This window comes from Trachemys scripta, chromosome 7, assembly GCF_013100865.1.
Source record: "Trachemys scripta elegans isolate TJP31775 chromosome 7, CAS_Tse_1.0, whole genome shotgun sequence".
Taxonomy (NCBI): Eukaryota; Metazoa; Chordata; order Testudines; family Emydidae; genus Trachemys; species Trachemys scripta.
Window position 1 is genome coordinate 32,808,788 of NC_048304.1, and position 25,050 is coordinate 32,833,837.

A 25,050-nucleotide genomic window follows, 5' to 3' on the forward strand; every position below is an offset into this window, starting at 1 on the left:
GGGAGCTAGGCCAAGGGAAGTGTGTTACCTCCCCGCACACACCAAGGGGGGGATGTGCCCAGCAGGAGGGGGCAGGGGCCACACCTTGCAGTCACTACTGGGCATGCTCAGGTTGAATCTCACCCCCTACACCTGGCAGGGCCTTCTAAGGAGCAGGTTAGGAGCCAAGGTAAGTACCATGATGATAGGACTGGGGGCACTCACGGGAGTCCTTGCTCCCCCCCCCGACTGCAGTTAGGGCATAGGAGTCATTGAGCAGTAGGCTAGGGCCTGATCTAGTGCACTCTTCTCCCTTCGGGCTCCCCGCTCAGCAGCCATTTCTCCTTCTCCACAAAACTCCTGTCTCCAGGGTCCACTTCCTGCTGTGGGGCTACTTTTCACTTGCAAGGCGAGCACAGTCCCAGCCCCAAAACAAACATCAGTTCTCTTTTCAGAGTAGCAGCCGTGTTAGTCAGTTCTCTTGTTTTCCTTATCCCTGCCCAGGTCCCAGTGATATTGGGTAGAGCTCTGTGCTCCCCCCACCCCCATTCTCATAGAGGCCAGAAGGAGGTTTCAGGCAGGACTGAAGACCAGTCCTTACCAATAGGGGTGACAGTATTAAAGATTAGGGAGGAAAGCTAGAATAGCAGTAGAGCTGAACAGGCAAAGAGGCCCCAGTGGCTCTTCCCTTGAGTGATTCACCCAATTAACACCAAGCAAATGAAAGACAGGTTTAATATCAATGTCTCTTTATCTTTTAAATAGCATATTTTTTTCAAGTTTGGTTTCTTTTATCCATAAATTCCAGCTTTCAGTTAAAAACCACAGAGAAATTAGCAAAACGGAAAGGGAAGCTTCCACTGCCTGAGTTAGTAGAGCTGTTGGCCCCAGGATCCTGGTCTCTGTCACACTGGCATTTGGGGTTGGCACTGGTTTCCAAGGTAGCAAAAGAACAAGGCATCCCAGCAGGCAGCCAATGCAACATACTGCCTGCCAGTATGAAGCACTCTGCTTCATTTCAAAGCAGTCATCCATCCACCCATCTTTTCACACTCAAAACAGCAGTCATGCCAACCATGCACCCAGCCCCTCCATAGCAGACACACTCAAACCTCTCCTACCTCAATCAGCCACCCACTCAACCAAGCGATTGGCCTGCTCAGTAACCAAGTCCCTCACCTAGCCATTGTACCTGCCCCATCAACCAAACCCATCCTAATAATCACCACACCCAACCAACAAGCACTCAAGCTCTCTCTGCCACCAGCCAGCTGCTCAAACCAGCCTATCTGGATGCCCAACTAGCCATCCCACTCATCCCCATCAGAACCCATCCAGCCAAGCAATCGGCCCAACCATTACCAAAATAGTCAAACAGGTATCCCAGCCACTGATTAAATTCAATAGGTTCGTCCCACCTCAGGCATTGCTTGTTGCTCACACCTTGAATGACGAGACACAGAATTGCTTTCCCACTCCTTTTGCAGCTGAAGGCGTGTGCCAGATTTCTGGACCTTAAGTGCTACATGGGGAACACAACGCACCCACTGGAAAACCGATTGTCTTCATCTTGAAGCTGGAGGAGGAGGACACTTTCACACCCTGTGTCTCCAGAAGACATCTTCTTAGGGTTAAGAACTGGGGAGGGGGGGAAGCATTCAGCAGGCACAGGTATCAGTCAAGACAGACTGCGGAGGTGTCTTTGGACTGGCTGTAGTCAATTATTGCAGACATAAGGGTCTCAGGAGATGCTGGCCCTAAAAGGGGGGAGGGAATCTCTCCATGCACTCCTGGAAAGTAGGGGTATCTCAGGAAGACTTTGGACAATAGGACAAGTGGACTGCAGAGTTTATAGAGTAGAACTCATCTGACATGGATTCCTGCAGCAGAAGACAGGCCCCGCTCATGGGAATAGTTCCCCGAGGCTCCCGCTATCTGTGCGCCTCCACTGAGCTTCTCAGCTATCAGCAGTTTAAACATCACAGCAGGATTTCCCCCTCCACACGGGATATTGGAAAGGCAGTTCCACACGCTCAGTAGCTGCTCTCGTGTCCCGTTAGGATGTAGAGGTTGCTGTGAGCCAAGGGATTCTCCGTGGGCGTGCTCTCCAGGATGATATCTCTGGGAGGAGGGGTAGAGGCAAGAGCAATGAGTGAATGTGGAGAGACAAATGGGCAGAGCACGTTTTGAGCAGAAGGGGAGATTGGTAACTCAGACATGATTTGAGAGATGCCATACCCAAGCAAGAAATGCAACTCGGCAAAGCCAGCCCCAGCCATGATTGTACCCCACCGCCCAACCCAGACCCCATCACAGTCCCACAGCCATGAATGCAACCCACCTACCACACAAAACCAAACCCACCATGCAGCTCCAGCCCCCCAACCCTGACCACCATGCAAAACCAGCCTCTCCAACCCAACCATGCAAAATCCACTCTTGATTCAAGTGCTGGGCACATTTCTCTGACCTCACCATTTATAATATAAACAGCAGCATTTTATTATATAAACCCCAATCAAATCAAGCATGTGCCACTCCCTGCACATGCTTCTTTCCTGGCAAGACAATGAGAGAACCACCTCCACTATGCCTAATGCGCTACTGGCAGGTGCTGTGATACTGCAGTGGTAAGCACAGTATAAAACTCTATATAGAATAGAATAACTTCATCCCAGCCATGCAATACCCACCTTAACCCAACCATGCAAATCCAGCCCCCAATGCGGCACATTCACCACGCAACCTCCAGCTACCCCAGAATGCAGCCCAAACCCTGACACAGCGCCATGCATCCTCAAAACAGGCCTACAAATCCACCCAGTCACATAACATCCAGCAGGAACAGGAGCACAGGATGGACACAATAGAGAGTCAGGTGACCGGCTACTGAAGTGACCCAGCCCATGCAAGAGGAAGGAAAAGAAGTTCACAGCTCCTGGTCTCCCAGTCCCCAGATAATTTTCCCACTGTCCCAGCCTTGCAGCCCGGCAACAAGTTCCTACCAATGGCACAGCCAGACAGGGGTAGCCAGCCGGAGCAGGCCACACCACTTGATCAGAGAGTGGAGAGAGCAGAACAAGAATTCTCTGTTGGTGGTGCACTCCCTGCTGCAACCTGCCCTGACCACATTCTCACTTTGGGGCCTCACCTGTTGGCTCCCAGCACCCGGAACACCCTGGATTTATCTGTGATTTCTTGGGTCACCTGTCAAGGAGAAGGGTCAGATCAGCACACAGTTCTCCCAGTCCAGCTCCTTCCTGGGTCAGTGCATCTCCATCCCCATCCCAAACCAGGGTGGTGGGAGAGAAGGGGACAGTTCCAATACCATGTGGTCTCCATCAGGAGCAATACCAACTCCATGCATCATCTCCAAGTTAATCCCCCCTGCAGAGTCTGATCCCCCTCTTTGGGGAAGATAAGGAGACATGTCCACCCAAGCCCCAATCTGCACTCACCTCGTTGCCCTCCAGGCTGCGGCCCTGCATGCCATGTTTCCAGAAGGCCAGCACACTGTCTTGAAGGCACACTGCGGTGGGAGGGACAGAAAGAAGGGGGTGAGCAGCGGGTGGTATGGATGACCCCCACCTGGGGGAAGCTGGCAGATGGAGGACACTGCTACCAGGGCAGGGAGGAGGGTGCTGGAACAGAAGGCTGGACAGCTCCTGATGTCACCAGGCCAGGCAGGAGTGCGGGCCAGGAGATGAGCCGGCCAGTGGCAGTTCTCCCCCCAAGAGACCTCCCTCCACTCACCAATTGTCTCAATGGGGAAGTTGAAGGTCAGCTCTGGGGCCAGGGCTCTCTTGGGGGCCCCACGCAGGTTCACTGTCCTTACATAGTCTGCAGGGGAGAAAGAGTGAGGCAGTCAGCACCAGCTGTGGCCAAGGCTGAGCCAATGAGAGGGCCATGCTGGGGGAGGGACTTACACTCAAAGCAAACGAGGACTGTGTCTCTGTCCATCTGAGTCACGTGGCAGGCCACACTGGAGGCCCCATCTGCAACAACAGCCGGAGAGACACATTGAGACCCTAGGGGAGCTGGCACCCTCTAGTGGAAAAAGGCCTCATACCCCGTTCCCTCCCCTTGGAGCCCACCAATTCCCCCAAAGGGGAAATGCCCTGAGTTCTAGTCCCCACCCTGCGGCCAGATTGAAGTTGTCACCCCCTGGAGGGGAAAGGCTCTGAGTCCCATTCCCTGCCTCCCCTAAGCCAGCCATTCATCCCCCCGCCACCCTGGGGCCCATGTGTGCTGATACCCCCTAGAGGGGACAGGCCCCATGTCCCATTCTCCGCTTGGGCGTCTCTTACCTGCAGAGGGCTCGGTGCTGAGGCTGGAGTTGGTGCTGAGCGAGAGGACGTTAAACTCCAGCTCCTGGCTCGGCCGGTCTCGGTCCACAACACGCACGCACACTTGAGGGTACTCTTCCGTGTCCACCACAAGCAGCTCAAACAGGCTCAGGGGCATGGGCAGGGCCACAGGAAAGTGCTGGGGTGAGGGAGGGGAGGCTGAGATCTCAGCAGCAATGGGTTCTCCCATGTGTCGAGCTTCCCTAGGGCAGTGCCGTCATTGAAAAGGACCTGACAAATTTTCCCCACCAGAGCAGCATCCAATCTAGGGCAAGTGTCCCTCCAGAGCAGTGCCCTGCAGATTTTAGCTCCATGCAGGCCTACATCAGAGTCAATGAGACTCCTGGGTTCACTAGTGGCTCCAGCACCCCTTTTTCCCCCCACACCCCGGACCTACCTTCAGCAGCATGAACTTCTGCAAGGGCTCGTACCACTGCAACAGCACCAGGCTCGAGGGAAGAGCAGCGCACAAGAAGGTGTTGCCGGAATAGGGGTTCCGAACTGAAAGGCAACCAAGGCAGGTGAATGGGTTCCCCCAGGGGGAGAGCAATCAGCTGAGGGGCTCCCCTGTCCCCAGGGAGACAGCGATCCGTCCCACAGGAGGCACCCCGGTGGCGTGTCAGAATCACACTCACCCACTCGGCACTTGAGGCAGCCCTTGGTATCTGCTATCTTGGAGGAGAGCGCAAACTTCCTGCAGGGAGGAGGAACAGAACAGAAGGAAGGAATGAGCTGCCACCGGAGGACTAAAGGGGGCAGGATGAGGGGCTGAGTGGAGAGGGGATTCTACAGCCAGGCATGATGCAAATCCACCCACAGTTACCCTAAGGGGAGGAGAACTGTCAGCCAGTTAACCCATAGAACTCTCCGCTATAAAATAGTGGAGAAGCAAAGAACTGGAGGAGGGTTGAAGGAAGGATGGGGAGTTTTCAGAGAGAAGATCGCAGCTGCTGTTAGGATTGTGAGATGTATCCATGCACCCATCATGGTAAGACTGACGGTTATTTTGGACTCTTAGGAACACAAGAGCCACCAGACTGGATCAGACAGGAGCCCTCTAGCCCACTGTCCCATCCCTGACAATAGCTTCAGAGGAAGCCCCACATCAGGCCGATTGGGATAATCTGCCCTCACGAAGGTTTCATCCTAATCCCTAACAGGGATCTTCTTAAACCTTCAAGCAGAAGGATTTAGCTTCCTTCCAAATTCATTACCATGAGCTAGTCTAAATCTGGTCGTTCTCATTCTTCACTGAGCACTTGTCCCTCTGGGAAACTCACTATACTCTTCGCCTCAGCGCCAGCCAGTGGCAGAGTGTACCACAGGCTAATTGTACACTTCACAAAGGTCAGGTTTCAGGGCTTGACTACAACCAGGGAGGTCAGGAAGGAGCTTCCCCCACTCAAGGTAGCATTGGAAAATGAGGCATCCAGCAGATGCTGCAAATGAAGACAGGAGACCAGGGTAGATGGGCCCATTGGTCTGGTTCAGGATGGCAGGCATGAGATGCGGGATACTACTCCGGATGGACCCAGGGTGGCAGTGGGTTAGAGGGGCCCATTGATCTAATCCAAGGGGATCCTGGGCCCTAAGGGAACATGAGGGAACCTCAGCCTGAAGTGGCCAATTACAAGGCTATGAGGACACCCAGCCCCATCTGGGGATTGACCCTCGGTCCCTCCCGGCTCGGTGGAGTTTCAGATGCAGAGCCAAGCACAGCACCTGGGGATGATGCGCTCAGTCAGCCGGTTGGTGGCAATGGAGAGGGGGACCTGCCGCTTCTGCAGCTGCCTCCGCTGCTCAAAGAGGCCCAGGAGGTTGTGAGAGGAGATCTGGGAGGATTTCCCTGCACAGAAAGAGAGAGAGAGAGAGCAAGCTGCATTGGATACTAGGATGGTGGATCCTAATGTGCTATCCTAAGGAAACTGCACCTAGATCTGAGGGTGACCCTCACCCCCACCCATAGCCCTCACCATCCCAGCCCTGCCGGTGTCCCTCACCCCACCCACAGCTGCTGGCCATCCCAACCTGGGCTCCACACCCAGCCCTGCTGGTGCCCCTCAATCCTGACCTGCAGTTCTCATAGACTTTAAGGTCAGAAGGGACCATTATGATCTTCTAGTCTGACCTGCACAATGCAGGCCACAGAATTTCACTCACCCACTCCTGTATCAAACCCCTAACCTATGTCTGAGCTATTGGTCTGCTAAACCCAGGGTTGTGAGTTCAATCCTTGAGGGGGCCATTTGGGGATTTAGTTGGGGATTGGTCCTGCTTTGAGCAGGGGGTTGGACTAAATGACCTCCTAAGGTCCCTTCCAACCCTAATAATCTATGATTCTAAGTCCTCAAATTGTGGTTTAAAGACTTCAAGGTGCAGAGAATCCTCCAGCAAATGACCCGTGCCCCATGCTGCGGAGGAAGGCGAAAACCCCCAGGGCCTCTGCCAATCTGCCCTGGAGGAAAATTCCTTCCCGACCCCAAATATGGCGATCAGCTAAACCCTGAGCATGCGGGCAAGACTCACCCGCCAGACACCCAGGAAAGAATTCTCTGTAGTAACTGAGATCCCACCCTATCTCGTGTCCCATCACAGGCCATTGGGCATATTTTACCGCTAACAGTCAAAGATCAATTAATTGCCAAAATTAGGCTATCCCATCATACCATCCCGTCCATAAACTTATCAAGCTTAGTTTTGAAGCCAGATATGTCTTTTGCCTCCACTGCTCCCCTTGGAAGGCTATTCCAGAACTTCACTCCTCTGATGGTTAGGAACCTTCGTCTAATTTCAAGTCTAAACTTCCTGACTTCCTGATGGCCAGTTTATATCCATTTGTTCTTGTGTCCACATTGGTACTGAGCTTAAATAATTCCTCTCCCTCCCTGATATTTATCCCTCTGATATATTTATAGAGAGCAATCATATCTCCCCTCAGCCTTCTTTTGGTTAGGCTAAACAAGCCAAGCTCTTTGAGTCTCCTTTCATAAGACAGGTTTTCCATTCCTTGGATCATCCTAGTAGCCCTTCTCTGTACCTGTTCCAGTTTGAATTCATCCTTCTTACACATGGGAGACCAGAACTGCACACAGGATTCCAGATGAGGTCTCACCAGTGCCTTGTATAATGGTACTAACCTCCTTATCTCTACTGGAAATACCTCGCCTGATGCATCCCAAGACCGCATTAGCTTTTTTCATGGCCATATCACATTGGTGGCTCACAGTCATCCTGTGATCAACCAATACTCCCGAGGTCCTTCTTCTCCTCTGTTACTTCCAAGTTATGCATCCCCAGTTTATAACAAAATTCTTGTTATTAATCCCTAAATGCATGACCTTGCACTTTTCACTATTAAATTTCATCCTATTACTATTACTCCAGTTTACAAGGTCATCCAGATTTTCCTGTAGGATATCCCAGTCCTTCTCTGTATTGGCAATACCTCCCAGCTTCATGTCATCCGCAAACTTTATTAGCACATTCCCACTTTTCGTGCCAAGGTCAGTAATAAAAAGATTAAATAAGATTGATCCCAAAACCAATCCCTGAGGAACTCCACTAGTAACCTCCTTCCAGCCTGACAGTTCACTTTTCAGTACGACCCATTGTAGTCTCCCCTTTAACCAGTTCCTTATCCACCTTTCAATTTTCATATTGATCCCCATCCTTTCCAATTTAGCTAATAATTCCCCTTGTGGAACCATATCAAATGCCTTACTGAAATCGAGGTAAATTAGATCCACTGCCATCCCAGCCTGGATTACCTCAGCCCCCTCCACCTCCCGGCTGATGCCCCTTGATAACTTGTATGACATTCTGTGCATCTCACAGTAGCTGTAGCCAAAGGAATCTACAGTTTCCAGACTGGGAGGAAGCCCAGATCCGGTGTCTCTCCTACTCACTCACCTGCTAAGGAGAGCAGCACGTTGTTCATACAGTACAGCCAGGAGCACCTGTGGGGCAGGAGCTGGGGGGGAAGGGGGGGACGACAGACACCTCACCAGTTAGCTCTTCAGTCAACTTAATCAGGAAACTACATGCAGCACTGCCATTATCTCTGCCCATCTTGCCCATCGTTTAGTTAGTTAATTACTAACTGCTCCCCACAGCACGGCTTGCTGGGAGAGACCAGGGCTGGAGTACCCAGGAGCTCCCCCCACAGCCAGCGCTCCTGCCTCACTCCCCACATCGACCCCTGCTGGGAGAGATCAGGGCTGGTGTAGCCTGGAGCTCCCCCCACAGCAAGTGCTCCTGTCCTGCTCCCTACAGTGCCGCCTCTCTGGGAGAGGTCAGGAGCTCCCACAGCGTTAAGCTATACCTCTATCTCCTGGCATCTCACCTTCTCCATGGTGTCCTCATGGAGTTCATGCAGGTTGAGTGCGTAAATCCCCTCCTCAGCCCCTACCAGCAGGTACTGATCTGAAACAAGGCCAGCCAGAGTTAGATTTGGAAGGGCCGGAGTCCCAGCACCCACTTAGAAGCCAGCAGTGTGCCTGCTCCCCTCCTACCCACATGCCCCTCTTCAGCCCAATGGCTGGGAGCTCAGAGCTGGTACCCAGGGGCTGGAGGCGGGGAAATCAAGTCCCCAGATTGGCTCAGCTATGACAAAGGCTGGAGGGTGCGGCAAGGATGGTGGGAAACAGGAGGGCATAGGGTGAAACTGAACCAGTGCATCGGTGAATTGAATGTAGGAGGAGAATCAGCCTCCTCCCCCCAGCCCCAAATGGAGCAGCCGGGGGGAGATGGGGTTAATATGGACATTGTGGGGGGCAGAGAGCTGTGTTGGAGGCAGCCGGGGGCCCTACCTCGTGTCTCTGGATGGATCCACGTCACAGCTGAGTTGATCTTTAGAGGGCAACCATTAAAGACTTTGGAAAAGCAAGCACCCATCTGTGAAGGAGAGACCAGAGGAGAGGCTGGGCCTGAGTAGCCAGGAGCTTCCCCCATTGCCAGCACTCCTGCCCAGCTCCCTACAGCGCCCCCTGCTGGGACAGACCAGGCCTGGAGTAGCCAAGAGCAACTCCAACAGGCAGCGCTCCCACCCTGTCTACAGCGCTCCCTGCACGGAGATGCTGAGGAATGGCACTTACATGGACCTTGGGGGTGGGAGGCAGCCCATGGCAGCTGGATCTCTGAAAGAGAGAGAAAGCCAATCAACACCACACACCACCAAAAGAAGTATGCCGAGCTGCCCACCCCACCTGAGAGGCAACAAGAGCACTGGGGCACCAGCCAACACCCAGACATCAAGCTGGAACCCAGGAGTCCTAACTCCCAACATCCTGCTCTAACCACTGCATCCCACTCCTCTCCCAGAGCGAGAGATAGAACCCAGGAATCCTGCTGCATTGCTGCCTATGCACCATGACTGCCAGGCCCCCCCATAATCTCTTACCCCCCTTTTCTACCAAGGCCTACTCCCCCAGTTGTTTGCACCTACCTCTGTCTCCTCCCTCCTCTTCATGGTGGCCCATTCGGTGGAGAGCAGGGAGGCTCCAGGCTCTGGGGAGCCAGTGTGCAGGGGGGGTTGGACGTCACCTGACTCTGGGCTGCCTGGAGGTGGGGGACACACACAGCACCTGCCTATCAGAGTCAGCTCTGCCCTGGCAGCCCCCACCCACCCAGGGGCCCCCTCCATTCGCAGTTCTCAGCCCCACTGGAGATCCCTACTCCTCGCCTGCGTTAGACTGTGGTGCTTAAACGGCCCTGTTATCCCCTGCAATCGTCCTGGCAGGGGATCCTCTGGGCACCTCCACAGAGTGTCACACACACACACTGGCCCCCTCCCCCAGTCCCTCATCACTCTGCCTGCCGATCTGGGGTCATGGTGTGAGGGAAGCAGAGTCCCCAGTAGCCTCTTCAGCCCCCTGGCCTCTCTGCCAATAAGGAGGTCAGTGTGATGGGAGGCCCCATCCTGCTAGGGACCAATGGGCTGAAATACAGCCAACTCATCTCACAGGTGGGAACAACTTTCATTCACTACGGACCTGGGGCCTGAACGCAGCTGATGCCCCCTAGAGAGGAAAGGCCCTGTGTCCCACTCCCACCCAAGAGCCAGCCAATCCCCCACCCTGGAGCTGGATTGGAGCTGGCACTCCCTAGAGGGAAAGGCCCCGTATCCCATTCCCTGCCCCTCTAAGCCAGCCAGTCCTCCGCATCTTGTGTCAAACCCTGGTACCTGCTGAGGTCTGTCTCCTCATGGTCTCTGAGCCACCCCCAGGCTCCATGACCTGCAGCTCCCAATTCATCAGGTCCCATAGTGATGCTCTCTTGATTGTTCCCGTCTCGTTCTCAGGGATGCAGTGGGGGTCCACAGGCTGATCCTCTGGGGTGGGGACCTGGGCAGAGAGACAGTCATAGAATGGGAGGGGACTTGTGCCAGGACAGGCAGCTGCCTGGGGAGATGTGTGTAGAAGAACTTACCCTTCCAGACGCTGGGCGAATGGTCAAACTCCTGTAAGGGAAAGACAGAGAGAAGGGTCAGGGGTGGGGCTTGGAGAGGGACAGTCCCTTATGTGAGCAAAAGTGGGGGCCCTGGGGGGGGGGGAACTCCCTCCTCTGGGGAGTCTCCAAGGGGACATCAGGGGTCTCCGACATTCATCCCTGCCATGTTCCAGATCTGGGATTGAGGAGGGGGAGATACAAAGCAGCTGCAGAGAGCAGGGTCAGCAGAGTTCACACCGCTGCCCCTGCCCCCCAAAACAGCCCGCGTGTCAACCCCTGCCACACACGCACCAGGCGCATCTCTGTGAGGGGGGAGTGGCAAGGATGCTTGTAAAACTCATTGTGTGGGGGCAGGGACTCTGCATTACTGCCCCTCCCCCCACCACTGAAATGACCTGATCTCTACAGCTTGGTGGGAGGTGAAGGGACCCCCCCCACACACACACTTTGCCTGCCCCAACTCCACCCTGAGTCTCAGCTTTACCTTTCCTCCAACGCCTCCTCTACAGACTGCAGGAGACTCCTAAAGACAAGGAGAGAGGGTAGGGATATGGGCCACACATTACCTGCCCCCCAACCCACTAGACCCCACTCCCCTCCCAGGGGTGGGATAGAACCCAGGAGTCCAGGCTCCCAGCCTCCCCTGCTGTAACCCACTAGAGCCCAGTGCTCACAGCCATCCCCATCCTTAGAGCTGACTAAATTGCCTGTTTACCTGCACTTGGAGCCATCAACCCCCCTGCTCCCAGATTATCCAGTAGGAGGCGCTGCTCAGTTCCCCATACCCCCACCCCCTGATGCGACACTTCCAGGCAGGACAGGGGAGGCCGAACTTTTAACCCAAGACTCCCTTGGTTCCTCTCCCCACCACCAGACAGATACTTACTCTTCAGCTCCTAGCAACGTCCAATCATCCTCCTCTTCCCTCTGTGGAAGGACAAGACTTGTAACCAGTGGCGTAGCCAGGTGGAGGGACAGGGGGAGCAATAAAAAAAAAAAAAAAAAAAAAAAGGCGCCACCCGCTTCAGCACTTTTACTCACCTGGTGGCGCTCCAGACCTTCGGCGGCGGGACCTTCACTCGCTCCGGATCTTCGGCAGCACTGAAGGTCCCGCCACCGAAATACCACCGAAGACCCGGAGCGAGTGAAGGTCCTGCTGCTGAAGTGCCGCTGAAGACCCGAAGCACCACCGAGTGAGTAAAATAAAAGTGCTGCAGCGGGTGGCGCTTTTTTTTTTTTTTTTTTTTTTTTTTTTTAAATCGCTCCCCCGGGTGAGTACAAAGGCGCCAGGAAATTGACAAGGCACCACTTGTGCTCAGTGGGGGCCCACCGCTCCCCACCAGCTACGCTACTGCTTGTAACCCATATGGAGTTACCTGCTCCCCACAACGCCCCCTGCTGGGCAAGTCTGGGGCTGGAGTAGTTGGGAGCTCCCCCCACAGCCAGCTCCTGCCCCGCTCCTCACAGTGCCCCCTGCAGGGAGAGACCAGGGCTGGAGTAACCGGGAGCTCCCCCCATGGCCAGAGCTCCTGCCCTGCTCCCTACAGCACCCCCTTCTGGGAGAGGCAAAGAATTAATGGTGTTTCCACTCACCAGACCACAATATGGTTCTGTTTCTTTTCTCAGTGGGGGCCCGAATTTAACTTGATTAACTGAAAATCAAATTATACAAATTGGCTCATCTGCTGATTGAGACACACTCCATTCCCCTCCCCCCCGCCCCCAGAGCAGCTAGGACTAGCAGGAGGCATCAGCTGTAATTCAGGGGTGAGGCAAACAGCCCTGCTGCTAACCACTCCTGCTTTTTGAAGATCCTGTGAACCCAGGCATCCGGGCCAAAACCCAGCTCTGGGAGATTCCATTCTTTTTGCCCATCCTTCCCCCCATCATTCCAGTTGGATTCAGGATTCATCTTCTCTTCCCTAAGCTGTTGTGTAGCCTTGCTGTGTGACTGTTCAACTGCCCCCGCACACCACCCCAGAGGCAGCTGCATCTCAGCACCATGCGATGGATCCCTGAATAAACGGGGGGGAGTGGTGACTGTGCTAGGGTGCCTGGATCTGGGTACACCAGTCTAGGGGCAGCAGGGGTGACTTACACTGGATTTCAGAGAGCGTCCGTTCTGCCTGGCCATGTGCCCCACGGGAGTGGATTTTGTCTGGAAAGATGTCGTAAACCTTATAGGAAACAGTGGGGGGGGGGGGGGGGGGGAGAGGGGGGGAGGGGGGGATGGGGGGGGCACACAGACAGGATGGGGGAGGGGGCAGGGAGATGGGGAACAGTTACTTATAGTCCATTTCAAGTCCCCAACTCTCCCACTTCACCGTGGCCCCTCTTCCCAGCCAGTTCACAGAACTGGGCCCAACTGGTTTCGTGGTGTGGGGCTGGATTGTAATGGTGGAGGGGGCTGATCAGGGTAAGTGCCAGCTCGGCAGCCCCCAGAAACCAAACACACACAGTCCTATGCATCCCCAGAGCGGGGCAGCATCACTGGGAGCTGCAGGGTGCGCAGGGCTGCCCGGTCGCTGGTCAAATTCCACCCCAGGACAGGGCCATTTCTATCAACACACACATCATCTTGGGGCAACAGGCTTCAGCTTCAGTGCGGGGGAGCTGGGCACTGGGACAGGGGACTCATCGGAGCCAGGCTGCCCCCATCACTGGCTGTTTGTCATGGTAACCGAGCCTAGCGACTGAGCTGAGCCAGGTGGTGGGTCAGTGCCCAGAGAGGCTGCAGGGGCATAATGGGCGGGCCTGGAGTCTCCCCCAGGGCAGGTACCTCAAAGTCTCCGTCATCCAGGGACGGGGCAGCTAGGTCAGGGCTGTTGACCTTGTCGAGTAGCTCGATGGCCAGGGTGCGGGCAAGGGGCTGGCTGGTGAACAGGTGCTGGGGGGACAAGGGTCATGGTGCTGAAACTGGGAGACAAATGTTCCCCCCAGACAGCCCCCCACTGTCCAACGCAGCATGCCCCATTTCCCCACCCCAAACCCTCCCCAGACCACACACTGCCCCCAGCTCTCTCACGCCCCGATCTCTCTCCCCTGACACTTCACAGCCCCACTGCCCCCATCTCCCCCACGCATACACCCTGCACTGCCCCCACCTGCCCCCCACTCTCCACGTCCCAACCCTGCCACACTGAACCCGCATTTCCTTGACACACACCCTGCCCCCCACTCCAGTACAGTCCCCCCAGCTTCTCCCACACCACCCCCAATGGCTCCCACACTCCTCACTCCAATTACCCCCCCCGCTCAGCCACCACCCCCTTCAGCCAGTTCACCTGTAACAGCTTTTCTGCTGTGGGTCGCTTTTTGGGGTTCTTGGTCAGGGCCAGTTTGAGGAAGTGGTGGAATTCTGGGGACCTGGGGGGGGCAAAGGGGGAATCATTAAATCCCCCTTGGTCCCTCAGGAGACCCCCCAGCCCTGCCAAGCCCCCCAAATTCTCCATCACTTTTAAAATAGAATCCTCACCCTCCAACCCCAGCATTCCTGCCCCACTCCCTATAGCGCCCCCTGCTGGGAGAGGCTGGGGCTGGAGTAGCTGGGAGCTCCCCGACCCCAACAGCCAGCTCCTGCCCTGCTCTCTGCAGTGGCTGCTGCTGGGAGAGGCCGGCAGCAACACTCACCAATGAGCTTTGTCTTTCAGTTTAGGGGGTTGGAAGCTGCTCTTGGACATGAGCATCAGGGCCCTGCAGAGAGAGAGAGAGAGAGAGAGATCAGGGGGCAGGGGAACCAGACAGACAGAACCAGCATGTTGAGGGTTGCGAGGGAGACAGACAGAGCTGGGAGGGGGGCTCGATCCCAGATCTTCCCTTGCATCCAACTCTGCCTCCAGCAGCTCGACCCGATTCTCCTCCCCCTCATTGCACTCACGTCACTTCCTCGCTGTGGGGAGGAGAGAGACCAGCTGGGCCCATGCCAAGGGGGTGCTCCGCTCTTTGGCCTCTTACCTCATGGGGTGAAGGTCGAAGAGCGGGGGCTGCAGCTCGGCCAGCTCAATGGCCGTGATGCCGATCGCCCAGATGTCACACAGCTGGTTATAGCCGCCCTTCTTCTCCACTGCGGCCACCTCAGGGGCCATCCTAGATGAGGGAGGGGCCGCAGACCAATCAGACAACACCAGGCCATACGAATGGGACTCTGGCATCCAGCTTCCCAGCTCTCAAGGGGACCCAGGCATCCAGCTATACCCATGACATCCCCCTCTCACACACACCTGCCAAGCCACCCCTGGGGTCCAGGCATCAGGCTCAGCTCACCAGCCTCCTCATCACAAGCCATTCCCGGCTTTCCAGCCCAATTTCCCAGCTGCTGGGCACCCCAAAGCACCCCCACACCCTCCTCCATCCCCGCACTCCAAACACCAAGATGCTGCCTCCCTCTGCCCCACCAAACCACCTCCCCAAGCTCCAAGACAGCCCCAGATGGGGTGTCCCAATGGTGAGATAGGCTGGGTTGGCCAGTTCACTCTACTACCCCCCACCATGTTCTCCTGGCGGGTAGCGGGGGCGAGGGTGGGGGTGTGAGGTACCAGTAGGGGGTCCCAATGAAGGACTTCCGCTTCGCCACTGATGCTGTGAGTTCAGCTGAGACTCCGAAATCCGCTGCAAGATGTGGGGGAGAGAGAAGGGGGGGGGAACAACAGGAACCCTTGTAAGGGGGCACTATGGGGAAGGGACCCCATATGCATATTGTGGGTCTGTACAGTACCTGTCATGATGGGTCATTAGTCACCACCATGGATGGAAGACAGGTGGGCACACACAGCTCCACTGGGGCCCCTCAATTCTGACCCACAGTTTCCTGCTATCCCAGCCCTGGGCTCTCCCCACCCACACATTGGAGTCCCTCAATCCTAACCCACAGTCACTCACTATCCTAGCCCTGGACTTCCTCCCTGACCCCCAACTCTGCCAGTGCCCCTCTGTCCTGACACACACACCCCTCTGGTGTCCCAGCCCTGGGCTCCCCCCGACCCACACAGGGATCCAGGTTTTCTATGGGGAAGGAGGAAGAGCAAGTAACTCACCCAGTTTCACATCTCCAAAGAGGGTGAGTAGGATATTGGCTCCCTGCACCAAAAAAGGGAAAGTGTCGGTGCAGGAAGAACCACTGCTCCACTGGAGTGACCGCCCCTGCTAAAGCAGCCTGCTCTGGAGATGAACCCAAGGGGCTGGTGAAGGAGGGAGGGGAACGTCACTCTCTGATCCTTCCCCTCCCCAAGCCCAATGGGATTCTCCCACTACCCTTGTTAACCCTGGGAACAACATGCTACAGAATGTTACCACAGTGTGGGTGGCGAACAGAGTCAGCTGCCTGGGTCCTATTGGTGTTAACTTGGGAAAAGGGGATTAATAAGCAAAGGTGATCCCCAGCATAGGCTCATGGGTCTGACCCAGGGGGCCCAGGGGGGGATCTGGGGCTGGATGGGCCCATGGGTCTGATGCGGGGGATCTAGGGCTGGATGGGCCTCACCTTTATGTCCCGGTGCATCTTGCCTTTGGCATGTAGGTGGCTCAGGCCCTGGAGGGGGAGGAATAACCTTCTGAGTGTCCCGCCATCCACACATGTTGCCACGCCCCCCCCAGACTGACCTCCCAGACCCTGGGGAGGATGCTGGTATACTCAGGGCATCAGCCACCTGTGGGCCCCCCCCCCTTCCATGGTGATGAAGCTAGAGCCTGTGCTGCAACTCACACAGCTCTTCCTGCCGCCAGGGACAGAGGAAACTGCAGGGCAATCAATGGGAAACAAGGACTTCCTGCCTGGCCCAGGCCCCATCAGACACAGCCCCAGGCAGAGAACCCAGGTGTCCAGGCTCCCAGCCCACCTCCCCACCATCCTCAAACCCCACTCCCCTCCCAGAGCTGGGGACAGGCACTCATCCCCAATCTCATGTGCCCCCAAATGTGAGGTGCCCAACAGAGGCTTCGAAGTCTCCAATCTGACCCTCGGCTCTCTGTTTACTCACCTGCAGCGTTTCTCTGCACACATAGGCAATCTGTTTCTCAGAGAGGGGACCTGTGGCTGGAAGAGACATACAGACGTGGACAGATACACACCTGGGGGGGGGGGTCACTATTCTCCTGCCACAATCCAACCACTCCCCAAATACACTCCCCATAATCTTTTCCAATGCCCAGCTACAAACACCCCAATTACCCTACTACCACAGCCCCCCAAATATCCCCCACACACAATCCAACACATCTAGCTTCTGCCTCATCACCTTCCCCATGTTGTACCACTGCCCCCCCACTTCCTCCCATCCGCCCCCCTGCCTGCCCCCCATTTCCTATCTACCCTCCTGCCTCTCACTTCCTCCTATCCACCCCAACCCCCACATGACCAGGAACCAGAGGCATTTTGCAAACAGGAAGGGAAACCAACCAGAAAGTGAAACAAATGCCTCTTCTTACAACATCCTGATGAGAGAACGTTCTGTCTCCCAATGTCAGAGCACATGGGAACCAGGATTCCAGCTATGGGAGCAGAGTGGGGCCTTGTGGGTTAGAGCTGTGGGGCTGGGAGTCAGGAGTCCTGGTTACTGTCCCTGGAAGAGGAGTGGGGAAAAGAACCCAGGAATCCTGACTCCCAGCTGCCACCCTCCCTCCTTGTTTCTAGTTACACCAGGGCAGGGACTCACTGTGGTAGATTTCCTGCAGGGATCCTCCTCCACAGAACTCCATGCAGATCCAGAGACGGTCATTCCTGAGGGAGCAAGGGAGGAGATGTCAGCACAGCGCTGAGATGCAGCCGTCTCTGGGGTGGAGCTGTTGATACCAAGTTTTGCACAGGAAGTGAAGGAAACTCATGTAAAATCTGGGGAGGGGGGGGATGTTGAATGGAGTTATCTGAGGTGATCTGTTCCTAGAGCTGCACTGACTGTGAAGGGAGAGCACCCCCACCCAGCTCCCTGCAGCACAGCGCCCCTGGCGTGTCTCACCTGAGGTAGCTGCCGAAATACGCCACCACATTGGGGTGCCCGCAGTCCCTGAGCGTCGTGATCTCCTGCTGGATGGAGCTGATGTCATCCCCTGGGAATGAGAGGAGTTGGGGGTATGTCAGGGAGGGGGCTGAGGGCATCATCCCAACGGAGCTGTGTCAGGGACACAGCCAGCTCCACAAGAGCTAACCCCTGCAAGCTGGCTGCAGTGCTCCTCATTCACCCGCAGGGGGCCCAGGCAGCACCAGGGGCTAAACAGGCTAAGGAAGGTCACAGATAGTTCCTTATGGACCAAAGGTAAGCACTGCAATGGGGGTGGGGGGAGCACTGGGGGGGTGATACTGGGGTGCACCAGGGTGAGTCTCAGGGCCAATTTGGGGGTCGACTGGAGCAATTTAGGGGTCACTTAGAGACACACTAGGCCAGTGATTCTGGGTGAGTCCTGAGCGTGATGTGGGGACCACTGGAGCAGTGATTCTGGGGGGGAGGTTTGGATTTTTACCTGGGTCCAGTTTGACGATCTTTATGGCAGCCAGCTCCGCTGTCTGGGTGTCCCGGGCCTAGGAACAGGGAAGGGGCCATCACTCGCAGGGGCCTCAGCATTAGCTGTCTATGCGCCTATGGGGTGTGGGGGGGGGGGTCGGGATCCAGCTCTTCCCAGATCAGTGCCCCCACCCTCCTCTGGGCTGCAGCGGGAAGGTTGTCTCCCAGATGCAGCCATCACCCCACCGCCTCCCCAGGCCTGGCTGGTATCCCACCATTACCAGCCCAGCCCCGCCTCCCCCAACACACCCTGCTGCCTGGAAGGCTCCGTTCTCAGGGCCCAGAGTTGCCCCCAGTCTCCTAGTGCAGAAGGATTCCCCACTCCCCAAATGGTCCTGGGTCTAGATACACCCCCCAAGGAGCTCCCCCAAACCCCATTTCTGAGCCTGAGATCCATTTTGCACCCCTCCCTGAACCCCAGAATTTGGGATCCCCCCCAGCCCAGGCCCCACCTCTCCTCCAACCAACCTGAGGGCCCGTCTCTCCCAGCTCTGTACCCCACCTTCCCCCTGAGGAGAGGGTACCCCTCCCTACCCACCTCTCTCCCCGATCTGGAGCCTCTGTTGTCCTCCCCCCCACCACATTCTCCCCCTCCTCCCCATCTCAGGGTCTCTCCCCTGTTCACACTCGTGGTTTCTGACACCAAAACAGCCTTGTTCCGGGTTTCCGGTGCCAATCCCCCCCCGCCGCCCCACCCAGCACTTCCTGCCTCCAACTCTACCCCATCCTGGGGCCTAGCTGCAGATGGTGGGTGGATGGGGAGAGACAGATACCTCCCCATCCCAGCTGAGCTCTCCAACACCCAGCCCTGTGGCAGGTAGGACATGTTGCAAAGCGTCCTTGTGCTGATGCCCAGACAGACAGACAGGATGTGAACTCCCCATGCCAGCAGCCCAGAGCTGGGGTGGGGGCAGGGGGCTCTGATGCTCCCTCCCCAGGACACAGGCATGACAGGGCCAGGTGCCCACCCCAGCCCACAGACACAAGTTAAGCCACACCACTGCACAGACGCCATCTCCTGACGTTAAGCAATTTCCTTTTCACCCTCCCCATGTCTCCGGTTTGTTCTATCGCTCTGAGCCCTGCACCTGCCCGAGGCGTGTGGGGGAGGGAGAGAGGAATTAATGATTTCAGCTTTATAAAGAGCATTGAAGAGGGAGACGCTCTAACCACTAGACCCAACTCTGCTTCCATAGCTGGGATAGAACCCAGGAGTTCTGTCGCCCAGCCCCCGTCCCACCCCCACCGCTAAACCACTAGACCCCAGAGGCTCCCAGGGCCAGGGAGAGAACCCAGGTATCCTGACTCCCAGGAACCCCCTCACCCCTAATCTCAGGGACCTGTAGGCCATAATACGCCCCTAAGATCTACCTGTCTATGCCCTGCACAACCCCCTGATTGAGATCAGGCCAGGCACTGCACAGACAGTGAGCACCAGTTCCTGCCACAAAGAGCTCACAATTTAATTAGACACAGGATGGGAAGGCAAACAGAGGCACCAAGAGAGGAATTTACATGCCCAAGTTAAGTGGTAAAGTCAGGAAAAGTTAAGTGGTAAAGTCAGGAATAGAACCCAGGAGTCCTGGCTCCCACCCCATCTAACCCAGTGGCTCTCAACCTTTCCAGCCTGCTGTACCCCTTTCAAGAGTCTGATTTGTCTTGTGTACCCCAAGTTTCACTTCACCAAAAAACTACTTGCTTATAAAATAAGTCTTAAAAATACAAAAGTGTCACAGCATAGTTACTGAGAAACTGCTGATTTTCACATTTTTACTATATAATTATAAAATAAATCCATTGAAATATAAATTTTGTACTTACATTTCAGTGGATAGTGTCTAGAGCAGTATAAGCAATTCATTGTCTGTATGAATTTTTTAGTTTGTACTGACTTCGCTAGTGCTTTTTACGTAGCCTGTTGTAAAACTAGGCAAATATCTAGATGAGTTGATGTACCCCCTGGAAGACCTCAGCGTACCCAGGGGTACATGGACCCTGGGTTGAGAACCATTGGTCTAAACTGCCGGACCCCAACCCCCTTCCCAGAGCTGGGGATAGAACCCAGGAGTCCTGGCTCCCAGTCGCGTGCAATGAACTCACCAGCGCTTGGCCTCTCTGGGCCCAGCCTGGGCATCGCTCAAAGCTCTGCTCCCGCCTGGCACGCCGACCTGTGCTGGGGCAGGCATCGCAGTGGGGAGTCTGCGCCCAGGCTGTGTAGGAGACTGGGCAAGATGTTGGGCCCTTGGTTCTCAAACCAGAGAGCACAAGGAGGCGCAGGCTTCACAGCGATTGTAGGCCCAGCGCATTGCCCACCCCAGCTCCTTGCCTCCCTCCAGCCCCACACTGCTCCCTGGGGCCACCCTCCCAGCCCCTCCATCGCGGGGATTCCCTGCAGCTTCCCTCCCTCACGCCAGGGGCTCTGTGCCCACATGCCAGGTATCCGGTGCTTCCCGTATGTCAGGGGCTATGTGCCGCTCCTTCCCCCCAGTACCAGGTTCCACATTCTCCCCCGCTCCCATTCCAGGGACTCTGTGTCCCCATTTCCTCCATCAAAGAAAAACAATTTACGAGTCTGAGCATGGAATGGTTGCCTCTTGGCCCCGCTCATTCACTCCTGACCCTGGCAGATCTCAGCCCTGGAGCTAACCTTGCGGGCCCAGCTCTGGGAGGAGGAGGGGTGTTATGAGTGGCCCAGCAGGCAAGGGGCACAGAGCCTGTCTACCCCCACACAACCCCGGCTGCACAACACCTTTGAGTCGGCATAATGGTGGCACAGAAACAGCTGGCAGCACGGGGGTTCTGGCCACCCTAGTGTCTGGGAAGGGGAAGCATTAGATCCCCCCAAATGGCCTGAAATTGGTTCAGATCCAGCCAGCCACAGCCATGGTACCTCGGGTGCTGGGGGCAAAGGAAGCCTTGGGAATGAACCCTAATTAGCTGATGCAAATGTCAGCTCATGCTTCGCAATGCTCAGTGTTGTGGAGCTATTCCCCAAGTGTAGGCAGGGCTAAGTCTGCACCACCAGCAGGAATAGAACCACTCCCCTCCCTGGGGTAGAACCCAGGAGTCCTGGCTCCCGGGCCCTCTGCTCAAACCCAGGACAGGTCACCCCATGCACTGGACCCCTCTCGAGGGAGGCCCTCCCTGTCTTAGCAGCTTCCCTTCCATCCCCTCACACCTTCCTGGTCTGGCAATGAAGTGCCAGTTGCAGTGGTTTGAGTTTCTGACAGTGCCCCAGGGACCCCTCAAGGGGCTCCCCCACACTTTTCTGCCCATGCACAATGCCTCGCCACCCGCCTATGCCTGTATCCTCCCCCCACATACACTCCTCAGACCTGAACATCAGCCCCTTCCTCAGAATGCCCTGTGCACTTCCCCCATCCACTCCCAGGACAATCCCCCACCTCTTGCCCGAAAAGGGAACCTCACAGGAACCCCACCGCAGGCATCTGGGTCATGCCCCCTGTCATAACTATAAAGGGAAGGGTAATAGCTGTCCTGTGTACAGTACTATAAATCCCTCCTGGCCAGAGACTCCAAAATCTTTTTCCCTGTAAAGGGTTAAGAAGCTCAGGTAACCTGGCTGGCATACTGATTCACCAGGAGTTGGTGGGAGGAAGGAGGGGAATGGTTAATTTCCCCTTGTTTTAAATCCAAGGGGTTGGATTTGTTTTCACCAGGGATTTGGTGAAGGTTTTTCAAGGTTTCCCAGGGAGGGAATCCATTGAAAATGGTGGCAGCCGAACCAGAGCTAAGCTGGTAATTAAGCTTAGAAGTTTTTCACGCAGGCCCCTACATTTGTACCCTAAAGTTCAAAGTGGGAATCTCAGTCCTGACACCCCCCATGCATCAAGCTGGTCTTGGCAGCCACTGCTATCCTGCTCTATCGCCCAGGACAAAAATCCTGCCAGGCGCCCCCAGCCCCTAGATTTCCCTGTGCACACACCCCCTGCCCTTAGCACAACCCCAAACAACTCTGCCCCCCCATGCACCCCCAGCTCCCCTGCCCCCATATATCCCCTTGCTCCCCCTGAATCTCCCAGGGATCCTCTGACCCCAATTCCCTAGGAGTCCCACAAATACTCCAAGATCCTTCATCCACCCTAGTCTCCCCTTGATTTCTGGGCTAGCCAGGCCCACCCCTGAGCCCTCATTTCCCCCATTCATACACCCCACTGTATCCCAGCTCCTAAACCCCCAGGCTACTCCCCATCCCCAGGCCACAAAATCCACCCTCCTGCCTTGCAGCCCCCACCCTCCAGTGTCCCCAAGACTCACATACCTCCCAAAGGCCAGGAAATCCCCTAGCTCCCTGCAACCCCCACCCCAGCTTCAAGGGCCCCAGTGTCCCCTCTTATCTTCCTGGGCCACCATGCACCCTACCTCATCTCTCCAACCCCACATACCTGCTCTTTTGCTCCATGGGACCACTGCTCCAGCTCCCCACGCCCCCCTCTGTTCTCTGCCATGACCCCTGCCCCCACCCCAATTCCCCTCAGCCCATGGCTCCCTGCCATGCCCCCCATACGCACCCCAATTCCTCCTCGGTTCCCCCACCATACCCCTGCTCCTACCCCAGGTCCCCATGCCCTAGGGTCCCCTCTACACACGGCCGTGCACCTCCAAGCCGTCCCCCAAGCAGGGACGGCTCTATGTTTTTTGCCACCCCAAGCACGGCAGTCAGGCGCTTGCTGTGCTGGTGCCTGAAGACGCCCCTGGCCCCAAGCCCCTCCTCTCCGGCCCGTGCACCCCCCGCCCTCCCCTCCGGCCCGTGAGCCCGACGCCCCCTCACCTTGTAGACATCGCCGTAGGTGCCCGCCCCGATGCGCTGGATCAGCTCGTAGCGGAGCCGGGGGTCCAGCAGGGAGACGTCCCGCAAGAGGCTCATGGTCCCCGGGGAGCCGCAGGGTACGGCGCGGCGCAGCGCGGCCCGGCCGGCCGGGGAACCAGCGGGGAGGGAAGCGGAGCCAGCCCTGCCCCCCTGGGGGCGGGGAGAACGAAGGGGGTCACACCCCCAAACAGGGGAGGGGACAGGCCCTGCTGACGGGACGGGGAAGGGGAGAGAAAATCAGCCTTGTTGGTGGGGAGAGCAGCCAGGGCAAGGGGTCACACATGCTTCTCCTGCTGGAGACTCTGCCCCCCAAAAATAGGAGCCTGCAAAGAGCACGGCCACCCCCCCTGGCTTTCGGCCAGCTTGGGGAGAGGGGCCTAGTGGGGGGGGAGAGGGGCTGGGAGTCAGGACTCCTGGGTTCTAGCCCAGCTCTGGGAGGGGAGTGGGGCCTAGTGGGGTGAGGGGTTGGGAGTCAGACTCCTGGGTTTTGTACCCAAATCTGAGATGCCCCTTTGCAGAGGGCTAGGCCAAGGCCATGCACCCACAATAGTCTTGTGGCACCATAACCCACCTACACATGGGCAGGAAAATCCATCCCCGCTCTGAGCTGAACAGGCATCTCCCACCCCCCTTTCCCGCCTGGGGTCAGCACCAAATTATCTTTCTCTGCTGCAAACATCACTGATCACTTCTGACAGCCTGAACCGAGCGCCCGCCACAAAGCCTGCGCAGGGCTGGTTCAAGAACCCGCTCTCCCCCCCTTGGCACTGCAGGAAACCCCACTGTAGGCTAGAACTAGACACAGACATAGGCGGCAAGTTATTTAGGCCCCTAGTTCCCATGCTGCACTCAATATTCAGGAATGTGGGCCCAGCTCCACCACTGTTTGGGCTTATATTTTCAGAGCCGTCCTGTCCATAGGACACACGTTGAGGGGCCTCACACTTCAGGGGGGACACGGGTCCAGGGCGGCCTGGGGGGATAACAGGGCGGCCTGGCCCCAGCGAGCAGCCCCTCTTTCCACCCCTGCTCTGCTCCCACTCACTCCACCCTTCCCCCAAGGCCCCCCTCCGCCCCCATTCCACCCCTTCCCCCAAGCCTTCACCCCGCCTCCTTCCAACTTTCACCCCCACCTCCAAGCAATGGCAGGAACGAGCAGGGCGGAGCAGATTGGGACCAGGTCACTTGCTCCTGCCGGTGCCAGGATACTCAGCACCCCACATCCCCCTGAAGGGTAGGGCCGGGGGCAGTAGCCCCAGTCCATCCTATGGATGGGAGGGCTCTGCTTGGACCTGTCTGGTTTTAAGATTAAGTTGGATAAGTTTATGGAGGGAATGGTTTAATGGTAAAACATAGTAGCCAAGGAAAACCAAGCAATGGTACATGAATAGCATAATGGCCAACAAGGGTCAGGCTAGAGACTCTTGCCTATATGCTCCGGGTCTTACTGATCGCCATATTTGGGGTCGGGAAGGAATTTTCCTCCAGGGTAGATTGGCTGAGCCTCTGGAGGTTTTTCGCCTTCCTCCGCAGCATGGGGCAGGGATCACTAGCAGGAGGGTCTCAGCCGATTGAAGTCACTAAAACACAGGATTGGGGACTTCAACGGCAGAGTCCAGGGAAGGGTCTTGCGGCCTGCAGCATGCAGGGGGTCAGACCAGATGATCATAATGGTCCCTTCTGACCTTAAAGTCTATGAGACCCATTCTGGGCACCACCAAAAATTATACAAACCTGGCGCCCATGGACACAGGCCACGCACAGCCAAGCCCTGAGCAAAGGCAGCAGGAAAACTAGCTTGTCTGGGCTTGAGGGCTGAGAGATTGGCAGGGGACTGAGGCCAGGGAGGAAGGAGGGGAGTGTATTGCAGGGGGCCTCTATCCTACTCCCTACAGCGCCCCCTGCTGGGAGAGGCCAGGACTGGAGTAGCTGGGAGCTCCCCCCAGCCAGCTCC

The 25,050-nt window shown here is 56.5% G+C and overlaps 1 protein-coding gene across 3 annotated transcripts; it reads right to left on the bottom strand.

Moving 5' to 3' along the window:
* Nucleotides 1–696: 696 nt before the first annotated feature.
* On the bottom strand, nucleotides 697–23,284 carry MAP4K2 (mitogen-activated protein kinase kinase kinase kinase 2). 3 transcript variants are annotated; one of them, XM_034776386.1, is made up of 32 exons: nucleotides 23,058–23,280; nucleotides 18,225–18,282; nucleotides 17,723–17,813; nucleotides 17,423–17,487; nucleotides 16,748–16,803; nucleotides 16,252–16,299; nucleotides 15,806–15,848; nucleotides 15,308–15,380; nucleotides 14,727–14,858; nucleotides 14,403–14,465; nucleotides 14,057–14,138; nucleotides 13,552–13,659; nucleotides 12,871–12,949; nucleotides 12,366–12,424; nucleotides 11,659–11,699; nucleotides 11,257–11,295; nucleotides 10,752–10,782; nucleotides 10,507–10,666; nucleotides 9,769–9,881; nucleotides 9,419–9,460; nucleotides 9,134–9,218; nucleotides 8,668–8,747; nucleotides 8,235–8,295; nucleotides 6,048–6,171; nucleotides 4,961–5,019; nucleotides 4,723–4,826; nucleotides 4,287–4,464; nucleotides 3,906–3,974; nucleotides 3,733–3,819; nucleotides 3,438–3,508; nucleotides 3,131–3,186; nucleotides 697–2,100 (listed from the first exon to the last, which is right to left on the bottom strand). In XM_034776386.1, exons 1-32 carry the CDS (start codon nucleotides 23,151–23,153, stop codon nucleotides 2,013–2,015), a joined length of 2,541 nt encoding a protein of 846 aa, XP_034632277.1. In that variant the 5' UTR covers nucleotides 23,154–23,280; the 3' UTR covers nucleotides 697–2,012. The 3 variants fall into 3 exon arrangements, with proteins under 3 accessions (XP_034632277.1, XP_034632278.1, XP_034632279.1); XM_034776387.1 differs by lacking the exon at nucleotides 14,727–14,858 and having other exon boundaries at nucleotides 23,058–23,284; XM_034776388.1 differs by lacking the exons at nucleotides 18,225–18,282; nucleotides 23,058–23,280 and having other exon boundaries at nucleotides 17,423–17,549; nucleotides 17,723–17,800.
* Nucleotides 23,285–25,050: the final 1,766 nt, after the last annotated feature.